Below are 22,392 nucleotides of genomic sequence, written 5' to 3'. Positions count from 1 at the left end.
CTGCATCCAGTGAAAATGGAATTCTGCTAAGGCTGCCTCTCTACAGTTGGATATCTGCAAAGGTCTCCTGAGCAAGCAATCCCAGTCATGGTCAGGGAAGGAGACAAGAAGCCTGTCTACCCTGCCATTCTTAAAGTTTTACATTAATCCATTCTGAGATGTGGGGACAGTGGACCTGCTCTCCCAGACCTAACAGGGAGGTTGGAGTGGGGGCAGATCCCAGTTCTGCTGCTTGCCTTTGCCTCTTTGTGTGCTCTGGTAGAGAACTTAAAGGGAATATATTCAGACACACCTCTCAGTCTACAGTAAGCAGCATCTTTTCCAGCTTCTCCCAGAAATACAGCAAACGCAACACTGCTGGAGCATCCAACACAGCCAGGTGGACAGAAAGCAAGCTGGTTCTTAAACAGCAGCTGAGAAGTGTTCCCTTTGCTCTTTCTGGATGCTGTTCTGTGTCCCAGCCACTCTGTTGCAGTCGTATGGCACTTGTGCCTATCGGAGATGTGTGGATTCGGAGTTTGCATGGGGAATACTGGGGAGGTGGTTGGGTATCGATGATCAGATGGGATGTGCTCTCTTTAGGAGCTCAGCAGGGTTGGTGGTTTCTTGCTGTGGCTCAGAGGTAACCTCTAACCCTGAGCCATATGGCCCTGCCATGTGCTTGCCTCTATCTTCTCTTGACTTGCTTCCAGCAATGTGGCTACCAAGGCTGTGATGAAGGAAGCAGCTGGCCACTAACTGCTGTAGTTGCACCACATGGTGTGCAGCCTGGTGCAGGGATAGAGAAAGCTATTCTCTGACCTGGCTGCCTTGTTTGGGTTTTTGTGGTTTTTTAAATGAAGCCTTTTTTTGTCAATTAGTAAAAGTAAACCCACCCCTTTTTCACAGAACATTACAAAGGAAAAAAAAAAAGGAATGAAAAGCTTGAATGATAATTTGAAAATTGCTGAAGCAAAGTATTTCCTCAAGAAATTTAATGGTTGTTTGAAATGGAAATTTGAAGTCAAGATATCCTTCTAAAACTGCAGCTCTATGAAAGAGTTCCAATCCAAAACAATGAGCGGGTAGAAAATTGAATTATCAGTTGTTCACAGTGTTGTACCTGGCACAGCTGGAGCCTTCAGTGTATTCTTCTCACTCAGGGGGATACTTTGAGTCCTATCTCTCAATTGTTTGCTATCCAGTGCTTCTTAAATTCATTTTAAGCTTTCAGGACAGCAGGTTGTTCTCCTCTTGGCAAACATGGATGTGCTGCTTTTGTTTGCAATTTCCATTCTCATTTGAGCAGAAATTGGCTCCCCTGGCTTGCTGCACATGTTTTGGTATATATGTACCCAGCAGTTGTCTTGCACATTTGTTTTTGTCCATTTGCATGTTCAAATAATGATATTTGCTTGACTCTTGTGGCCAGTAACTTCATTTTTTAAATTAATGGAATGGTGAGATTGTAACTCAATTTCTTACCCTCAAATGTTTTAAATGTTAGTGGTGAATTGAACAATAAACCCCTTTTATCCCAAAGAAAACCTTCACCTGCTAACAGATATATTCCAAAAATTACAGGAGCATTTAAAATAGAAAACCTGCAAGTGTTAGCCTGCCAAATTCAGGATGTGGGATGGTTGCCCTGCACCAGTTGGCCTGGCAAATGGAGAATGTGGAATTTATTCTGTATTCAACACAGTCTTTTAGGGCTTGTTTTTAACCTTGAGCGGGAAGGACTTGAAATCCTCTGTTCCTCAAGAGAGGAGAGCTGACTCAAATCCATGTGCTTCTCATCGAGCACTGAGTGTGGGGAAAGACTGCTTCAGGGGGAAATGCATAAAATGAGATCATTTTCACTGAATACAGTTGGGCCTGAAAGTCTAATCTAGCTGGATGAGAAGCAGGAAAAGTGGCAGAGTTAATTTTTCCAGGTGATATGCTAATTTGGGGAAAAGGTAAGAAGTAGGTCTGTAATCTGTCAGACACCTGGATTTTGTTGCTTCAAAGGATGCTGGGCTATGCTGTCCCTTTTAAACAAAGGAGTAAGGGTGGTGTAAAGATGCTCTTAGAAAAGGGATTGCTGAGGGAAAGAGTAGAAGGATGGGAGGTAGGAGATATGGGATTGAAGGCTGTGTTTCCAGAGCTGCTGCACTCTGGGAGGAGAGTTTGCTGTTCTGCCTTAAAGCCTTGTCTCTGGTGGGGAAGGAATCCATTCACTGCTTAAATACTCAGTGTGGTGCATGATGTCAGGGTACCAGAAGCAGCTGGAAGAAGGTCTAGGGAATGCATTTAATTGTGGAGTGAGTGGGGCTTGAACCCATCAGCTCTCCTCACTCAGTTCAGTCCCCTCCCTTTTCCAGTTCTGCTGTTGGGGTTGATGGAAATGGATTTTTGTTAACAGAACTGTGAAATGTCGGCTGGTTTCATTTGGCCCCTCCCTTAGTGAGATCAGCTAATGAAAGGATGGGTGTGTTTGAGCTGTGCCAGGCTGAGGACCTGCCGTGGAAGATGAGACAAGTTGGCAATGTCTCTTTTGGGGACTGCACTGCTGAGTGCTGCTATAAACTCGGAGTGATTCAGCAGAACCCCTCAGCCTGCAAATCTGCCTGTGTGCAGGCTAATGTTTCATGTGACAGGGAAGTAAATAAACTCATAATAAAGGAAGGTTCAGTGGCATGTGAGGGAGGAGAACTGTGACTCAACAGCCCTGTAGGTCCTGGGGTTGCTCACAACATTGATTTCTGCTGTCCTAACCACAGACAGGGCTCTGCACTTGCTCACGCATTTTATAACTGGAAGGAGAAGCGAGCTGAGCTAAACCTGTTGCTTTTGGCCATGACAAATAGCACCCAACTGTGTTAGGTGGGAGGCACCTTTAGGGTGGTGCGGGTACCTTCTCCGTGGGGAAACTCCAAGAACAGACAGAGGGTGTTGGCATACATCAGTGACTCCAGTCCTGGTTTTATTGCTTGCTATACTTTCACCATCCATTAAAGGGATTTTAGACCAAGAGACAATGTGATCCACAGAAATCACAGGTGCTGGATTGTATCCTGTCTCAGAGCTGCTGTCATGTTGGCTGCTGATAAAGGAAAAATTAATTCTGAAATGCGCAGTGCAGGGCAAGGAATTTGCTTCTTGAGTGTTTTTTGGTTCTGACTAACAGACTAAAACACAGGGCCTGAACTGCAAAGCACAGCCAGAGGATGGTGTGGGTATACTTATTTTAGCTTACTCTGGAGAAAAAGCAGGGCAGGTGGCTGTGCTGTAGCCTGGAGAAGCTGTGGGTTTGTTGAGCAGGTGCCACTTCTGAGCAGACCTCACTCATCCCACTGCTCAAATCGTGCTGGCAGCAGCTGTTGTGAAGCCAGTGTAGTTCTGGCTAACCCTTTTCAGGTGAGAGTGATGGTACAGCTCTGCTGGGCTCTTTCCTGGCAGCCTGTGCAGGCAACAAGCTTAGCTGCAGTCTGTTGTGATGGAGCTGAAGCTGGGAAAGGCTCCCTTTGCTTCCCAGCCCTTCTGGAAAGGAATGGGAGTGGTATGTGGAGCAGCTGGAGGGAATGAGCCCCTGCTGCTTTGGGGTCTGCCAGCCTGGCTCTCTCAGCCCTCCTGGCTGTGCTGGCACAGCTCAGCCTGGGGCAGGTCCTACTCTCCTGATCCCATTGTCTTGGAAGCCTCGGGGCTGCAGAGCACTGGGCTGGTGTGGTGTGAGGAGAGGACTACCAGCAGGCAGGTGGAAAGCAAGCCAGCTAAAAGGGCTGAGCAGTCTGTCCAGGAATTACCCAGGACTGTCTTTGCTCCAACTGCTCGTCCTCAAGATGAAACTGAATGAGTTGAACACCAGCAAACTTCTGAATTCCCACAAGGGCTGCCCAGGGCTCTTTGAGTGAAAGCCCTGACTAAAAACTTCCCGGGGTTGAAAGAACAGAACTGAGCAAACAAATCCACTTCTTGCAGGATATAAGCCCTTTGAGTGTTGTGCTCAAGTTCTGCTGGAGCAGAGACCTTGATGTTTGAGATAAGGACAGCTCATACCAGGGCATTTGCCATGCTGGCCCTCAGTCAGCTTTGATAATGGACTTGTGGTCTTTAATAAATAAGAATATCGATTGTCCCAGCTGTCAGGAGGCCCCGGCAGCTGCTGCCTTTGACAGTGTTTGGGTTAGCAGCCCTTCCTTGAAGGCCTCCACCATATGTGTGAGCAACGTGCACATTGTGTGCTCCCTGCCAAGCTGCCCCCAGAAGGCTCCTGACAGCATGCCTTCTTTTCTTTGGGACAAAAAAGATTAAAACTTCGTTAAAAAGTGAGAGAGATAATGACAAACCATCTTATAATTAGACCAACTGTAAATTATCTGGCTGCAAACCTTGAAATTTGACCAAAGGTGCCAGATTTTTTTTTTTTTCAGTATGGCACAAAATAAAGGCCGTTTATACTGTCCTGCAAAATTATGTGAGTTAAAGTCACAACAGCTTTAAAGAATTTCTGTTTTGTTGCTGATCTACCCCTGCCTTTGCTGACTGAGCAGTACCTGCACATTGGTCCTGTGGAGCTGCAGAGATTCACTCAGTTGAACAGAGCAGGGAGCCAGGCAGATTATAAAGCAAGTAAATACTAATCACCTGATTTAGTAAGGTCTTATTTGACCAGGTGCAGGACTCTCTGCTTTAGCAGCCATTTCAAATTCTAACTGAAAGACTTCTAACTGGGAAGAAAACACTACAGGTCTGTAATAGTGACCTCACCTTCTGAGCTCTCATAGTGTTTTGTGAAATGCCCTTGCAGAACAAGGACCTGAAGGGTAAGAGGGGGTTTAGTTTTAAAATTTATTTGTCTCTTCACTTACGACTTCTACAAAACACATACATCTGTATGTAGGACCTCCCCTAGGTAACAAACCCTTTTTCCCCTTTGTGTTTTCAGGACAGTCAGTGTGGAACTGTAATTGACGTCAACATTGAGTGTGCTGTGAAGCTGGTGGGAACCAACTGCATCCTTTACCCTGTCAACAGCAAAGACCTGCAGCATATCTGGGTGAGAACACAGCCAAAATCCACATGGGAGCCAGGGCTTGGTGGTTTGGAGGGATGCTGCTGTACTTCAAATCTGTCTTGAAGACGAAGCATCCATGTTGTGCAAGATGCATCTGCAGCTTGGTTTTATTTTAAACTTGCTGCAAGCAGCCTCCCTGGGAGAAGATGATGCAGCATCTCCTCATCTCCCCATCTGTTCTGTGTTTCTCATCACATTGCTGAGACCAAATTGTTTTGAAGGGCTAACTGGCATTAAATTCTGTGAGAACTTCTGCACTGAGTGTGGAAAGCTGGTGTAGCAACCTGACCAGGGCAGCCCATGGCTGTGGCCCAGAGCTGCTGAGCTGCGACACCACTGCTGTTTAAACAGGCTATAAAAATGCTGAGATGAGTCAGGCAGATTTCTGTTAAGCTGGAACAGTCTCAAACATATCTGGTTCTCTCTTTGAGTGGGTAGGTGATTTCCAGAGACCAGGTGGGGTAGGATTTCATCGTTCTTTTTCCTCTGAGAGAAAGAAAATTTGGGAGTAAAGAGCAGGAATGTCGTAACTCATCCCAAGTCACAGCCTGTGGGAAGACAGTAGGATGTGTGCTCCTCTGGGATGAAAAATTAGTCTTAGTGATGAAAATTGGCTCCAGCTACAACAATTGATATTTATAAGGTTTTGTTTCCTGTTTTCATCACAGCCTTTCATGTATGGTGACTACATCGCCTATGACTGCTGGCTGGGCAAGGTCTATGATTTGAAGAACCAAGTTATCCTCAAGCTCTCCAATGGTGCCAGGTACTTCTCTCCTTCCTGTGGAAGACTGTCCCCTCTGGCTTTCACAATCCTGATCTGTTTTATGAGAACAAGAAACAGTTTGGGCTTCATTTACATAGTGATAAGTTATCTGCTTGCATAATCTTCAGATGTAGAGCAAGAGAACACATCTTTCTCTGAAAACATTGAAAGTCATTGACAGCCCTTTGGAAAATCTGTAGTCTGAAAGGCGACAATTTTTTTCAATCCCAGCAGATCAGTGCTCCAGAACTAAAGCACACTGGTCTTTAAACTGTGCTTCTCCTCTGCAAAAGTAGCTGTTTAAGATGGGTGGTTGTTCCAGACTACTTCTCAGTAGGAGTGCTGCAGGGGGAATTCTTACCTTAAAAAAAGGGTCTGTGAAATTCTGGAAACTTGCAGGCTAGTGGTTTTTATCACAGATGAAAAAGCAGCCCAAGATAGAACAGCTGTTCTTTTTCACTGAATTTTTTATAAATGAAAACACAATCCAAAGTCTAGAGAAGGATTTAACCAGAGATACTGAAAGAAATATTTGGTGAAATTTCTGCAAAGCCAGCAGAAAGATCTGAATTCTGTTCCTCTTGCATGTGAGACAGTGACTTGTGTGCTAACCCTTGTGAATTCACTACATCCATTCTGCTACTGTGGCCTGTCTTATCCAGCAAACTCTTGATGCAAGGGAAGGAAGGAACCAGTGGAGGGCCAAGAGGCGTATGGGCCTGGCAGCTGGGGAATAACCCATCTGTCTTGTAAATTGAGTGTTGACATTGATGTTTAAAACACAACAATCAAATCCACAATCCTGCAGCCAGCTTTGAGCCTAGGAGAAGTGAGTAATGTGAGATGATTGGTGGATGCATCTAAGAGTTTGACTGTGTTACTGTGCAGTTAACCCAGGCTGGAAGGTTCTTAGGTGTATGTTAAACTGGGAGTGAAAAATAGCCACACATCTCTATCTGTAATGCCTGCAGTTACTGGTGCAATTTAAAACCTTGCCTGGAATCTTGTACCAGCTCCTGCACAGCTGTGGAAAGTGAGGTAACTTTTTGCAAAACCTCTTCTTAATGAATCGTTTGAAATGCCACCAGAACTCACTCTGGAAATGAAGCTATTACTGAAGAAAATATGCCCAAGTTGCCTTTAGTTCCCAGCATGGTGTGAGCAACAAATGGGACCTTTGCAGCAGACAGATCTTGTCCAGCACCCAGCCTGTTACTTAGCTTGGTTTTTTACATGCTGAATGTGACCTTTAGATACCTTTAATGCTTTTACAGCTTGTCTATAACCAGTTTTTCTCCGGACCATAAAAGCTCAGTGATGCACTGCTGGGTGCACGGCCAGACGTGCTCAGGCAGTGTCAGTCCCTCGGGTGCTGTTTGCTTTTGGGGTGGATGGCTCTGGGAATGTGACAGTCTGTCTCCTGTCTGCTTTCCAGGTGTTCCATGAGCACGGAAGATGGAGCCAAGCTGTATGACGTTTGTCCCCACGTCAGTGACTCGGTGAGCAGCTGGGTCTCCTGAGGAGTCCTTCTGATCAACTTTGTCTCGGAAACTTCTTTGTGCAGGAGGGAAGGAGAAGGCAAAATTTGTAGGCATTTATTAATCCTAAGAATTAAATGGTGTATCACAAACAGTAACAGTTTAAAGGTGATGTTAGTAATGAGCAGGTTTTGATGAGGTATTACAATGAATACATCCAACTGATTTCTGTGTAAACAGCTTGTGTAATGTGCTGTCAGATGGCTGGTGTCAAGGCAGTTCACTCACTGCTCCTTCTATCTGCACATGCTTCTAAAGGCTCTTACTCCATTTACTGCTTTCAAAAACTGTTCCTCTTCTGGAAAAAGGCATTTTGTTTAACAGGTGTTCTGCTAGAAGCAGGTTTTCAGATCATGTAAAATAATGTCTCTTGTTACCGCAGTCCATGGCATGCTTTGAATGGAGCCCCGCCACCATACTGGCATTTTCCAAATCACGTAGCAGGGAAGGTTTTGCTGGCTTTTGGGCAAAACAGTTTGCTGTGTGGTGGGACCTAACCTCTCTCACCTTCAAAGGCTGATGACAGCTTGCTTGTTCTTCCAAAGAGCCTTGCTGCACTCCTGGCAGCAGTGTTGGGAGATGACGGAGGATGACGTGTGATCCTTAGGAACTAGCAAAGCACTGAGCTCTTCTCCTTCCTAGCCTTCAAAGCAAAGGTCCCTTTGATCTAAAACTTGCACTTCTGCTGAAACTTGATGGCAGCTTGTTGAAGAGTAAATGGAATATCAGTTCAATAGGATGTGCTGCTGTGGTTTTCTGGTTCTGTACACAGAAGGAGTGGTCTGTCGCTCAATGTTCTCCAGTACCTCAGTCTCTGCTACTTGGGTTGTGCAGTGGGTTTTCTGCTCACTAAATAGATGTCGTAGCAACGTTCAGCTTCTGGTTACCCGATTTTGAGATGGCTTGTTTTGAGTCAGGCTGCCTTTAAAGAGTACATAGTCCTCTGGGGAGTCACAGCTTGGGCTGAATCACAGGCTGTCTCCAGCGTTACTCTTGATGCTGTGCTCAGAATTGCTGTGTGTTAGGTGCTTACCTGACTTAGATCTTGTCACGCTGCTCTTATCCCTTCTGACAAAGTACAAGACTCGATGCAGTTTTGTGCACAGTATTTTATCTACCCTAAACTGCTCTGTCCGCCCCCACACTGAATCTCAGTATCAGTGGGAAGGAGTTCTAGGAAAGCAGTTGTTGTGTTTACTGTCCTGTTTTTGTTTTCAAAGAACTGTCATATTAACTAATCCACCTGAGACAGGAATAATACACACTTAATTTGACAAACAGAGGAGTGAAGGCACACTCTGCCTCTGAAAGCTGTAGGTGGTTGAATTAGAGCATGGAAGAGAGATAGATGTCCTTGCCCGGCTGATCTGGGCTACCTTGTTAATGAGAACCTCTCTGTGGAAATAGGCATCTTTTGTTTCTTACAAGTACCTTTGCTTCTCCTGCACCAAGTCCTGGTCCTGTCTGAATATGTGACAGAGCAGGTTGCTATAGGAACTGCTGGGCTGCCTTCAGGAGAGGATGAGCTACAGGAGATGGGCATCTTGCAGACTTTACCTCTATAGTTAATTTTACTGGTCACAAAAGATGGAAGGGAAATGCTGGAATATTAAATCTTGGAGTCCTTTATGCTGCTTTTCTCCCCTCCATTTCCCCCACAGGGTCTCTTCTTTGATGATTCATACGGCTTTTATCCTGGACAAGTCCTCATCGGGCCATCTAAAGTGTTCTCCAGTGTGCAGTGGCTCTCAGGTGTGAAGCCTGTTCTGAGCACAAAGAGCAAGTTCAGAGTGGTGGTGGAAGAGGTAAGGACTGACACCCTGACACATGGCCACCTTCTGCCAAGCACAGTCCCAGGCTGGCTGTTTGGAGCAGAGTCAGCTTGCCATGGTAACCTCCCAAGAGCAAATGTGCTGTGGCTGTGGTGACATATTTCTCATTGGGCACTGGCAGGACTTTTGAGCATCCTAGCAAGGGTCCCTGCTGGAACCCTGTAAAGTGATCACGTGTCAGTACACTCAGAGGGCAGTACTGCTGATCATTATGGGTAGTAGGAGCACATCTTCTATTGAAACTTAATGCTGCATGCTGTCCAAAAAGGGAGAAATATTGCTGACTCTTGGGTTAAAGAAGGAGCAGCTCCAAATCCATTACCATATTTCTATGTGACATTGGACTGCTGATCTATATGTACCATAACTTCCTTCCCAAGCCACTTGTCTTTGCTTGAAGCTAAAAGCTGTAGAATCTCTGCATTGTCAGGAGTCAGGCTGTGGGGACACTGGAGTTGTCCTGGATGTGGTGAAACTGCACTTGCCCATATTAAATGATAAAAGCAGGTTTGCTGCTTTCCTCTGTGTAAACTTTCAGATCTGAGACACTGGTCTGGGAAAGTCTCTGAAAAGTTAAATTGCCTTTTCTGTCATTGCATTGTAGGTACAGGTGGTAGAACTAAAGGTTACTTGGATCACTAAAAGCTTTTGTCCTGGAGGTACTGACAGTGTGAGCCCTCCTCCCTCGATAATCAGCCAGGACAAGCTGTCCAGGTGAGATCCCTTGAAAACCCCTTCTCACTCCCAGCACCCAGGCCCTGCACAGGCTGTGGGTGACAGGCCTACCAAGTGAAGAGACACAATGCTGCCGTTTCCAGTGGGTTTTTTTTTCCGTGTTGCATACCTGCATATGCCAGAGCTTCAAAAATGCAAGATAACAATTTCTGAATTAGTTTAGCAGACACTTGAGTTACCAGGACGAGGGCAAGCATCCCACTAATGCTAAGTTCCCTCCAGCTGACAGGTGCATAGAATGGTGTCGGGCAGCAGCTTCCTTCTTCCCTTGTCCTTTCACTCCTGCTTGGAGCAGGCTGCATCTCCGTGTGGGGCTGGGGTGGGGCTCAGGGGTGCGGCTGCAGCCAAGGCTGGTACTGAGGCAGTAACTGGTGCCCTCTGCAGGCTGCAGCTGCCAGAATGGGCCGGGAAAGCTCAAAAGACAAGTCAGATGAGCCACAGCACTGTCAGCGTGGGTCCTGGCTGGGGCTCATGTGCTGGAGGGGAGTGGCTTTCAAATGACAGCAAAAAAACCCCAAATATCTCTTGGCGGCTCTCTGGGGGGAAGGGGGGAGCTCCAGGGAGAGGAGTGACTTACGTCCCATCCAAACCCTTTGTATCCCCACCCAGTCCCTGGTGAGATTCCTGCTTCTCCTTTAGAATTGTGTGCCTGGAAATTATTTAGTGTGGTGTTGTGCCACCCCTGAAGCAGCACTGTTGGTGTGAGGCCATGCCAGCCTTGTGAAGGCCATGGGCACTGCTGGGTTCTGTTACTGTTCTGTGCTCATGGCTTTCCTGTTCTGCCAGGGTAAAGCGTCTGGGGTGCTTTGACCATGCCCAAAGGCAGCTTGGAGAAAGGTGCCTCTACGTGTTCCCAGACAAAGTGGAACCTGCAAAAATCACCTGTGAATGTCCTGAGAGGAACTGTGTCCTGGGTGAAGGGTCAGTTGCCAAAAAGGTGAGTTGAGGGGTTGAGGGAGCTATCGACTGCTCTAAGCATTTCTGGTCACTGTGGCTTTTAAAGCAGAGATCTTCCTGGTAGTCATGTGGTCTGAAATGTGACTCCTGAAGTGGTTGTGAAGAGTAATGGCTTGTTGTTGCCAGCAGAGGAGTCACCTTGTGGAGCAGTCTGACTGCACTGGGTGAAGCAGGCAGCTAACACCTTGAGAGAGCATGAACAGGGCCTCAACACAGAGGTGTCACCTTGCAGGGGTCAAGTGTGCTCTGACAGCTGGGACTTAAAAATATGTTGTTTTCCTTAGCATTCTCATGGAGCTGAAATGTTCAGTTAAATCCTTGGCTGTGGTGAAACAAGGAAATTGTTTTTGCTTCCTAGGCCAAGTGAGTCATGCTATGGTCTGTACCTGCTGGCTGTGGAGCCATGGTGTTCCTAGAATAACAGGATGTCATCAGTGTGTAGATGGTGACCTCCCTGCATGGCTGTGCCTGTTACACAGATTAACTTGTGCAGCTTCTTGTGACCTCCCATAACAAAACAGTTCAAAACATGCTTAAAATAAGATGAAGGAGCAAAGCTCACTTTCTGTGAGCTAGTGCACTGCTGCTCCTGAGCAGAGCAGTGTGAGATGCTGGTTTGCAGAGTGCTCTGGTGCAGGTGAAATATGCAGAGCCCCATGGGTGCACAAAGCTGAGCATTCCCCAGGTTGGCTGGCAGCCTGCTGAGTGTTCAGGCCCAGCTCTGACCCACGTCTGCTCTCTCCAGGTGAGGCGGCTGCTGAAGAAACAGATCGTGAAGATCATGTCGTGCTCTCCGGAATCTCAGAGCACCAGTGAAGCCCCTGACAAAGAGTCTGCTGCAGCTGCTGACCAAAAATCAGAAGAGCTTAAGCCTGATTCCAAGTGTGAGCTGGATGACTCTTCCAACAGTGCACCAAGTCCTGGGGAGAGAAAGGAGGAGCAGCCTGAAGAAACAGGGAAGGAGAAAGGGGGAGCAGCAGTGCGGCAGCAGCAGCCTCCCTTTCTCCTGAAGGATGAGGGGCTGCCTGACTACCGGCTTCAGTCCATGGAGCAGGATGCTGATGATGAGGCAGCTGATGACACCGATGACACCAGTTCTGTCACCTCTTCTGCTAGCTCCACTGCCTCATCCCAGAGTGGCAGCGGCACCTGCCGCAAGAAGAGCATTCCTCTTTCCATCAAAAACTTGAAGAGGAAGCACAAGAAGAAGAAGACCAAGGTTTCACGAGAGTTTAAGCCGGGAGACAGGTGAGCTGCATTTCCACACCCACGTGCAATTGCCAAAATCTCCCTTGCCCAAGTGCTCAGATGTAAAGCACCACCTGAACTCGGGTGCAGGATGATGGTGAGTTTGGGCACCACCTGATAGTAACTGCCAGTGATTATCTTGTGATGACTGTGCAGTGGCCTGTGTGGAATCAGCTTGGTCCGAGTCCAGCTTCTGGTGAAACTGGGGCCACGTGACGTGACACTGATGCTATTCCGTTTCAGCTGTGCCTCAGGGCATCGACAGCATATCTGTGCTGTGCTAGACTCTGTGTGCAGGGAAAGAGGTGAATAAAGATCACACAGCTTAAACATGACACTAATTGGTTACCTTATTGGCAGCTGCTGCAGAGAGGCTGAGGACAGACCATGGAGTGGACAGCTTATCCTAGAGAGCTGTCTCCAGAACAGCACAGAGCTCTGGGCTGGCAGGTGGTAGTGCTGCCATGGTCTCTGTTATCCTCACCCTGCTCTGCAGAGATGTGCAATTTTTGCCAGCGGTATACTTCTTAATATTAGAGTTTTTTAATGAACAAATTGCACTCACTTCTTGAGAGCCTTGGAGGAATTAATTTCAGTAGCTTGGGGAAGGGAGCACTGTGTGTATCTGCCCATTTCTAGATAAAACTGGATCTCAGCAGCTTTTGCTTTTAATTTAGGAGTGTTTAAACTGTTTTCATGGGATGCAAGGATGTCTGACAAGTGGTCTGCCTTGTCTGTTGGCTTCCCTGGGCTGCTTAGTTGTGTACAGATCCTGCATCAACTGGCGCAAGAGAACATGTGAGAATTCTCCTAGGAAAGTGACATTATCAGTATTCAAGGGATCCAGCAGTTTGAGAATGTCATGAACTTCATTCGCATTTTGTGTAGGTATTTAGCTTTGCCTGTATGCAAGGGGAGTGGTTCCTGTAGTCCTTGTGGGTTCTGAAGAAATTAGATTTGAAGGTCACAGTGCCCAGCAGAGCAGTATCCAAGTGAGAAAAAATGGGAGTGTGTGATAGAGTTCCTGGGAACAGATCCTGGGTTCACTCCTCAAGTCTCACTCCCCCACTGAATGTCTCTGTTTTACTGAAGGTTTTGCTAAAGAGAGCTTAGCTAGAGCACCTGGTGGCTCCCTGCACCATACAGGCAGTGGGGAGAAATCCCTGTGGCAGCCCCAAGAAATTCTGGTGCTGGATCTGGGCAGCTCAGTACAAGGAGATGCAGAGACAAACATGAGACAGAGAGTAGGAAATAGAGGCTTTTCCAGCACAGACTGAGAGCCCCCAGCTGATGCTGTGAAGGGTGCCTGTGGCAGCTGGGCACAGCTCAGTGTGAGGGGCCAGTGCTGTTGAATATTTCTCTGAGGTGCTGAGGCCATCAGAGATGTTCTACCAGGCACTGCTGAGAAATGCCGAGCGCTTGGGCTGCCTGCATTTGGTCACCACATGTGATGTGTCAGCTCGTGGGCAGCTCTGGCTGCAGGGGCCAGCTCAGCATGTGGCTTTGCCATCAGTGAGTGACCTGCTGCAGCTCTGTGCAGCACACAGACCGCTGGATATCTTTTACTGAGGGTATACTGGGATTTTTATTAACATCAAGTCTTGATTTTTGTTTGAAGCCACATACACTGCTGCAGACAAGACTGCTTCATTTCCTTACTCAGCCTTTCCACTCCCATCCTCAGCTGCATGTCCTGTGTCCCCCAGAAACCATCTTGTTGCATGTCACACACACACTTGGCCTGTTACAGACCCTTCTCTAATAATTTCTGCTGTTGACTGCTGGCCCTACTAAAAACTTCATCTTAAAAATATTTCTCTGACATTTGTAAAAAGAAGGCTGGGGGCAAACAGCTGTATTTGCCTATTGTATCTTCAGATTTGATTCTGAAATGAGCATAAATCCAGCACTTGTGTAAAGGGAAGATTTAAAGTCATGGGATTTGGTTTGTTCTGTGCTGTAAGAGAGACTAAATTAGTAGAGGGCTCATTAGAACAGTGTCCAGCTAGTCTGTCCCTCCTGCCCCAAGCACTTTGCCTCCTCAAGCATCCCTGTCAAGCCCCATAGCAGAGAACCAGCATGTGGTACACTGTGGCATGTTTGGGTTTAATCTCTGAGCTGCAGAGACACATGTGTATGTTTGAACCACTGGGAAGGACACTTTTCTCTTTTAAACAAAATCTTTTTTGCTTTGCCCACATTCAGTGTGTTGCCTCTTTTCTTTTTGTTTTGTTTTATTCTCTCTGGAAGGGCTGTGATGATTTATCTTTCCAGTCATGTGTTCTTCTAGTTTCAAAGACTCCTCAGAACTGTCAGGCTGGAAGGTGCTCCAGTGGAGATGATCTCAAGTTTCAGACTATTTGAAGCTCCTGTGATGCTGCTGTCAGGGGCAGAAAGTGGGTGCTGGTAGATGCTAATTTGCCTCTGTAGGAATAGAAGTGAGCTCAGCAGGAGCTCCCTGGAAAGTCAGTCCTCCTTCAGCAGTGTAACATCTGCGGCAATTGAGAACCCATCAAAACAAAGCCTGCTGTGTAGCTGCTTCCGTGGGCTCTACGTGGGGTTTCCTGACTTGCTTCCCAGCGTGCTGATCCACGTACCTTAGTGTTGCTGAGGTCCATCTTGATCCCTGATGTTCCCTTTGGTAACTCAGTGCCTTTCTGTGCTGCCAGGGTTGCTGTGGAAGTGGTGACCACGATGACTTCAGCTGATGTGATGTGGCAGGATGGCACCGTGGAGACAAACATCCGCTCCAATGAGCTGATCCCTGTCCATCATCTGGACAACAACGAGTTCTGCCCCGGCGATTTTGTGGTGGACAAAAGAGGTATTGGGCATCAAAACAATGCTCTTAATTGCAAAGTATTGTTCAGTCTGGATCCCCTAATGTGCTCTGTAGCTGTTAGTGCTCAGTTGAGGTGGGCACCTGACAGGGACAGCAGTGATTCAGCTGACTTGGCAGGAATGGCAGCAGAGAACCATTATTTACATACCAAAGTTGAACTATGATGACAGGAAGGATGGGGAAGGAATAAATGACAAAGAGCCAAACTAGAATTTTCAGTATTTCTGCAGAGCAAGGGTTGCCCACCTTGAAAGGGTCAACAGCTCTGAGCTCTGTCACAGAATGAGGGGAGAAACAAACAGCTCACCTTGGGCTGCTTTCTCTGTATGGCTGATCTGTCATGACCCTTACATTTTTTTCATGGGGAGTTTTGGGATCCAGAGGCATCTTCTTGAATCACTTCTCTTCCCCAAACCAATTGGTGATGCTAGTGAGGGCCGTGGGACAAGTTCAAGGAGAGTGTAACAGCTTCTGGATATGAAATACTGATGCCACCATCTGGCTCTCGGCTCCTTTTCTAGCAGGGGTAGACCTTCAGCATTGGGGAGCAGAAGACAGGCTGGGAAGCAGGAAAGCTGGCTTAGCATAAGTAGAGACTGGTTTATGTGGCCATTTCTGATGAGTAATAGTCTGACTGGTCTTCTGGGTTACACACAGTCTGTGGAAACTAAAGTTACCCGTCAGCTCCAGCTCTACCATTCTAGTTTGGCAACAATTTTCACTGTGTAGGAAGAACTGTTTTTCCTCATGCCATTCACAAATGGAAGGCTTCAGCCATGAGAACCCAAGAGCTGACAGCCTGAGTCACTGAGCAAAGTCTGTGCTCCTTTGCCTGATTTGTCTGTTTTCTTCCCTGCCATTGTGACCAAAAGCTCAGAGCTCCCAGGATCCTGGGTTATATGGAGTGGTGCAGTCCGGGGACCACATCGGCCGTACCTGTGTGGTGAAGTGGTTCAAGCTGAAACCCAGTGGAGATGATGTGGAGGTAAGTGCAGGAGCCAGTGCCTGCTGCAACCAGCTAAGAGAAAGCAGCCACAAAATAACACAAGCTTCACAGATAAACACAGATAAGCCTGGGAATCAGCTCTGCATTAATTGTGTGTCCTTGAGGAAGGGAACAGTGCTCATGGGCCTGGGAGACTTAGCTAGAGGTGATGTCGCTTCATATTTGTTGATGTCTGTGAGGTAGCAAAGACCAGGCAGGAAATTTACATCCCATGGTATCATCAGGTTCTGGTATGGATGAAGAGTTTTGCTAAAGTTTTCACAGACAATTAATTTCTTGAGTTAATTATAAGAATTTTTCTGCCCCATGTCTTTGTGTGGTTCACAGAAAGAGGATTATCTATTGCATGTTGTTGTGCTTGCCTCTGCCCATAGTACTATTCCCCACAGTCACCCTAATGCCTTTTCCTTGGGATTTGTAGGAGTACTGTACTTTCCACAGTCTTGATAGACTGCAGTCTAGTTGGAGATGAGAGGGGGACTCCACACTGCTTTGCCTTAGGCTGCCAGACCACACTGTCGTAACTGAGCAGGGCCCTTTACATGCAGAAGCAGAACATGGCCTGGGGTTGTTCCCCACTTATTTCTCACAATTTGTGAGCTCCTAACTCTCCAGGAGAAATCAAAGGAAAGGTGTTTCCCATTAAATGACAAGTTTTTTGTCATATTTCCTGTTGCCTTGGATCATTTCAAAAGTAAACTCTTACCCTGTGGGCCCCAGTGAACTGCTTTGAGAAATCTGGGTGTTCAGAAGGGAATAAAACACTGTGGTTGCACATCTCCTTATCATGGTGATGTGGACCCTGAGGTGAGGGTGAGCAGATGAGACAGAATATCTGCTTCCCTTCATTGTTGTGCCTTGAGTGACATGCTGCTGGATGAGGTGACAATAAGGGACATTAGCAGCCTCTTGCAGGCTGTGGGAGCAGCTGAAAAAGGGACAAAATAAAACGCAAAGTGCTGTGAAGTGCCGAAGGTATGTTCTGGGGGTCAGTGCAGCCTCCTGGGGCTGACGTGTTGCGCTGTGTCTCGGTGCAGCTGATCGGGGAGGAGGAGGATGTGAGCGTGTACGACATCGCCGATCACCCGGACTTTCGCTTCCGCACCACCGACATCGTCATCCGCATCGGCAACTCCGACGGAGCCACGGCCAAGGAGGACGAGGTGGGTCCTGGGCACAGTGACGTGACCACGTTGCCACCAAGTATTGGTGGAGACACGTGGGAAAGTTGATAGGAAGGCTTTAGGCCACACATGGGCATCCTAAACTCCCTAGCTTCCTGATTTTTGTATTGGTGTCCCCTGCTGTCATGAGTAACACATCAGATCTCTGTCTGGTGGAGATGTAACCTTGAAATCCTTTGACCTTGATGACAGTCTGCAGCAGAGCATGAGTGAAGCTGAGACAAGAACTGAACATATGCCTGAGGGCTTTTCATAAAACTCTTGCTTAGGATTTCAGGGTAACTTGTAATAAAAGGATATTCTGTGGGCTCCTGAGCAACCGTGAAGGTGGATTTGTCATGAAACCGGTTTCACTTGGCAACAGAAGGCTGGGGTTCTGGTTTTCATCTGAGCTATGTACATGTTAATTTTGTTGAGCTGATTAATCTCCTTGGGGTAAGACGGAAGAATTTATATTGTAGAGGAAACACCCCTGGAAGGACCTCCAGCTTTTGAGCCTGCTGCCCTAAAAAAGTATTGAAAGGTGTAGTGTGGCTCTTACAGCACAAAACACATCCCAGCCTGCTCAGCTGACCTAAATAACTGGCTGCAGGGCAAGGTGCTCCTTGCTGCACACCCTGGCTTGTCTGTTCATGCCTGTGCTCTCTGGGGAGCCCCTGGTGCTGGGCGTTGGGGGGGGCTGAGGGCACCCCACTAGAGGGCACCCCCAATCCACGTAGGGCCTGCCCCTTGCTGGCACTGAAAGGCCACTGGTCCTGTCAGAGATCAGGATCTCCTGCCACACCAGCCCTCCTGCTGCTTGTGGAGGGGAGTTCTCCCCACCTCCGTGGCAGAGTTGTGTGGTTTCTGTACGTAGGATGCAGGTGTTGCTCTAGGTGGTTCTCCAGCTGGGGAATGTGTTTCTCAAATCCTTCCTGCTCTGCACTGAAGTGCCTGGGCAAGAAAAGGAACTGACAAACCACTCTTGTCTCCACAGCCTTCGGTTGGACAGGTGGCTCGTGTGGATGTCAGCAGTAAGGTGGAAGTGGTGTGGGCTGACAATTCCAAGACTATCATTCTGCCACAGGTGAGGTCCTGTTCCAGCTCCAATATCCCTGTAACTCTTAGCTGAGTGGCAAGACTTGGATTTAAAGCCTGTGTGTAGAGAGATTCACTGGGTAAGGGGCTCTTGCTCCGTTGATTGGTACAGTTCCATGTGATAGGGTGGCTTCCCAGTTCCGTTAGCAGAGGAAAATCCTTCTTTTGTCAGGAGGTCTGGGCAACTGGTTGGTCATTACTGCTCTCAAATCTAGTGATTGGGAGAGTCTGGGCAGGCTCTTTTTGCCTTCACAAGTGCACTGCATGGTCCCAGCTCTGCCCACAGCCCTGCTCCTGGCCTCCAGCACCCGGTGCTTTGCAGAGCTCAGGGATCGTCGGTTCTGACTGGAGCCCGGGTTAGTGCATTGCCCAACCAGGACACCACCGAAAGACGATTGCATGTTCTGTCTCTCTTGTGAAATGGCACCACAGTGGGGTTTTTGGCTGAAGAAACTCTTTCAGAAGCTGGGCTAGAGCCACAAATTGTCACCTTAGCTAACCTAGGGATCAGACTCAAATCTTATCCCAGGGCAGGGAGGGAAAGGGTTTGAGTGCAAGCTGAAAAATACAGATACAGCCACACTGCTAATCCACTGCCCCCCGCTGATTTGTCTTGGGTTCTTTTAAGGCTTTTGTTGTACTGTCTTGTACGCATACTTGCTACTCCCCATAGAGTTTCATCCCCTGTCTTCTCTCCTCGTTGCCTGGAATGAAGGCAGACAGCCTAAAGAATACAAGACAACCTGCATCTGTAGAATCCCATTCTGTCACTGGCAGAGCAACCACTGCCTCCACTGCAGAGATGCCTTAGCGAGTACAAAGTACTTGAGCAAGATTCCTTTTTAAACCAAGCAGCTCTGCATTAATTACAGTAGAATAGTCAATGCCTGCACTATGGCAGTGGACTGGGGCGTACAAAGCAGGCTGCTGTCTCCCTTCCCCCTGTTGTCACATGTGCTTGGATCACAGGCACAATCAGAGGTCTGATGCGTGCTCCACAAAGAGCTGTTCTCACACTGCGGTGCCAGGGCTCTGCAGCAGCTCCTGCTGTGTCACGCCAGTCCCTTCGATTCTGCTCATCTGCGTAATTATGGGAGTTGGGGAAATGTCAGGAGCATGAATTATCAGTTGGTAAAACCATGATTTATCAATGCCTGCCCATGTGCCCAGAGACGAGCTGTCTGGGTGCTTTTTCACAGCTCTAAAAATAAAGATGGCATAACTGGCTAATTAACTTTCCAACTCAGATTTGGATTAGCTTTGAGGGCAGTGAGTTTTGGTGGCTTTTCCTGCCTGCAGTCACTTGTGTTGAACCCAGCTAACCTCTGCTGGCTGCCTGTCTCTGGGTGGCACAGGACTGGCTCAACAGTGCTGGTTCAGTTGAAGGCTTTGACAAGATGACTGAGGGTCCATGTGCTTTAGCCTCTGGGGTCATATCTTGTAAGATTAGGAGGATTCTTGGGCTGTCACTCAAGTGTCAGAAGCTTGTGGATGAAATGCTCCCATCTTGACTGCAAACACAGCCCTGTAAAGGTGTTCTTGCTCCCCTGGTTCTGTGTTGGTGCTTATAGCTGGAGGAGGTCTGGAAACCTCTGCAGAGAGATCTCCTGAGAGGAAGCATGTGCAAAAGCAGGTTGTAGGAGGTGAGGCTGGATGGAGTGGGGATGTGTTCAGCTTCCAGTAGTGAGAGGGAACAGAACATTTTATGTAAGAGCTTATTCAGCAACTTGGGTGAGGCTGCATTGTCCCAGCTGAATTTTAAGCAGTAGCCACATACAACAGCTAAAGCAGCCTAGCAAGGCTCTGTCGGCAAGCATTGTGTGCCACAGGAGAGGAAAGCTGCTATGGGAATGTGTTGCTGGTTCCAGCATTGTCTCTGTGGAAGGACGGAGTGTGGAGGCAGCCAAACCAGGGCTCTGTGCCAACACAGTTGCTGGTGCAGAAGCAGAAATACCAACTCCTCACATGATACCAAATACCTTCTGAGCTCTGTGTTCTGAAACCCTGGGGCATCCTGGTAGCTGTGGGGCAGCTGCCTGCTCTCCAGGGCTGGATCCCAGACACTGGGAGGACTGCAGCCCACCTAGAACTTGCCCTAGTTTTACCCTCAAGGCCATAGTTGGAAAAGTGGACGATGGAGCTGTGTGGTTTCATAATCTGTGCCAGTATAGATGGAATGGGTTGAAACAGCCCGGCCAATCCCAGATGGAAACTCCTTTTTCATGACTTGCTTTTAAAAACAACTCAAACTGTGCTTCAGCCTAAGTCTCGTGTAACTCTGCTCTCCTTTAGCACTTGTACAATATTGAATCAGAAATCGAGGAGTCTGACTACGATTCTGTCGACGGCAGCACCAGTGGGGCATCCTCGGAGTGGGAGGATGAAAGTGACAGCTGGGAGACAGATAATGGCCTCATGGAAGATGACCATCCAAAAATTGAGGACTTTGAGCCTGAGGAACCAGCAGCAGAGGAGGTGAAAAAAGTAGAAGAACAAGTCCAGGGAGCTGTGGCTATGGCGGTTGCAGATCTTGCTACAGACAAAGCTGGCAAGGATGGAGCCCCAAAGAGCTTCCGGGAACTAAAGGAGGCCATCAAGATCTTGGAAAGCCTGAAAAATATGACTGTGGAGCAGCTGCTGACTGGCTCTCCCACCTCCCCAACTGTGGAACTGGAAAAACCCACTCGGGAAAAGAAGTTTTTGGATGATATTAAAAAGCTGCAGGAAAATCTAAAGAAAACCTTGGATAATGTGGCTATTGCTGAGGAGGAAAAGATGGAAGCCATGGTAGAGACGGAGAAGAAGGAAGAAAAAGCAGAGGCACAGACACCAGTGAGGTCAGAGTGGCCCAGTGAGACACCAGTGCTCTGCCAGCAGAGTGGAGGCAAGCCTGGAGTCACCTTCACCAGTGCCAAGGGAGAAGTGTTCTCTGTGTTGGAATATGCTCCAGGTGAGTGTGGGATACTCAGTCCTTCACTGCTGTCCCGCAGTGTTTCTTTATCCAAAACCTTTGCCTCAGACCTTTTGGATTCTGTCTCCTCTCTTCTTAGTCATTTTCACAGCTTATTAACTGGAGAGAAGGAATTAAGCCAACTTCTGTAGCACAGTGTGTTCTGGGACCTAAGCATGGCTTTTAGATAGCATCTCTAGGCACTCCTGCACCTTCCCAAGCCTCAGAAGTGTGCTTCCCTCTTTCCCAGGGTGGTAACTAATGTCAGAGGGCTGCAGACATTTTCTTGCAAGTTGCGGGATTTGTTCAGGCTTTTTTCAGGGCTGAGTTGGTTGAGAAGCAGAGCAGGAACAGCTGGTGTTCTTGTGCTGGGTGTCCTTGGTGAATGAGTGTCCTTATTCACTGGCACCAATGTTAATGGCCAGAAATAAAAAAGAGCATCTGGCTATGTGGAACATGGGTGACAGTGGAGCCCAAGGTGCTCAGAATCCAGCCAAGCCACACCTGGGAGGGAAGGGTGGCCAAACTGTTGTGAAGCTGCAGATGTGGGCAAGGGAAAATGGGGAGCTGTGCTTAGGTTTGGCAGAGAAAAGGCCATTGCTCTGTGGGGTTGTCGCAGCTGTGGGACAAGGCTCCTCGCTGGGCCACGGGGACAGTGTTGTGTGGGACCAGGTTGTGGTTGCTGTACTTTGTGGGAAATAATCTCTCCTGCCTCCTGGCTCAGCCCCAAAGCTGGTTAGCTCCTCTTTTCCACATGATGCATATTACACATGGGTAGATTTGCCTTCACGAGGAACCTGTGGCAGTTTCCAAAGGCAGGCTGTTAATCCCATTCTCTTCCTTGCCCCACAGATTCCCATGCCTTCAAGAAAATGGAGTTCCAGCCCCCAGAAGCCAAGAAGTTCTTTAGCACTGTGCGGAAAGAGATGGCTCTGCTGGCCACCTCCCTGCCTGATGGCATCATGGTGAAAACCTTTGAGGATCGAATGGCAAGTGCCTGCTGTCAAATGCCTCTGTGGTAGTGCTGGGCTCAGCATCCTGATCCCTGTCTTTGGAATTCCCTGCTTAGCCCTAATCCTTTGCATTAGAGCTGCAGGGATGTGTGCAGCATGTGAAACGGGGTTGTAATTACCCAAAATGGCTGCTTTTGCATTCCCCGAGTCAGGGTGGCAGACAAGAAGCTGCTGATTACAGGGAGCCTGTTCCTGGTGCTGAGTGG

At 47.9% G+C, this 22,392-nt stretch overlaps 1 protein-coding gene across 1 annotated transcript in view; it reads left to right on the top strand.

Annotated features, from left to right (window-relative positions):
* UBE2O (ubiquitin conjugating enzyme E2 O) overlaps positions 1-22,392 on the top strand; it is a 62,425-nt gene that overhangs the window by 33,590 nt on the left and 6,443 nt on the right. Inside the window, exons 3-15 of the mRNA XM_048323581.1 lie at positions 4,910-5,020; positions 5,707-5,804; positions 7,240-7,303; positions 9,004-9,147; positions 9,779-9,888; positions 10,696-10,846; positions 11,612-12,114; positions 14,784-14,938; positions 15,829-15,941; positions 17,000-17,125; positions 18,123-18,212; positions 20,516-21,173; positions 22,026-22,162. Coding sequence (XP_048179538.1) covers positions 4,910-5,020; positions 5,707-5,804; positions 7,240-7,303; positions 9,004-9,147; positions 9,779-9,888; positions 10,696-10,846; positions 11,612-12,114; positions 14,784-14,938; positions 15,829-15,941; positions 17,000-17,125; positions 18,123-18,212; positions 20,516-21,173; positions 22,026-22,162 — 2,460 coding nt within the window. The remainder of the gene's footprint in view (positions 1-4,909; positions 5,021-5,706; positions 5,805-7,239; positions 7,304-9,003; positions 9,148-9,778; positions 9,889-10,695; positions 10,847-11,611; positions 12,115-14,783; positions 14,939-15,828; positions 15,942-16,999; positions 17,126-18,122; positions 18,213-20,515; positions 21,174-22,025; positions 22,163-22,392) is intronic.

The sequence above is a fragment of the Corvus hawaiiensis genome, chromosome 19 (genome assembly GCF_020740725.1).
Source record: "Corvus hawaiiensis isolate bCorHaw1 chromosome 19, bCorHaw1.pri.cur, whole genome shotgun sequence".
Lineage (NCBI taxonomy): Eukaryota > Metazoa > Chordata > Aves > Passeriformes > Corvidae > Corvus > Corvus hawaiiensis.
This window is presented reverse-complemented; position numbering and strand designations above follow the sequence as displayed.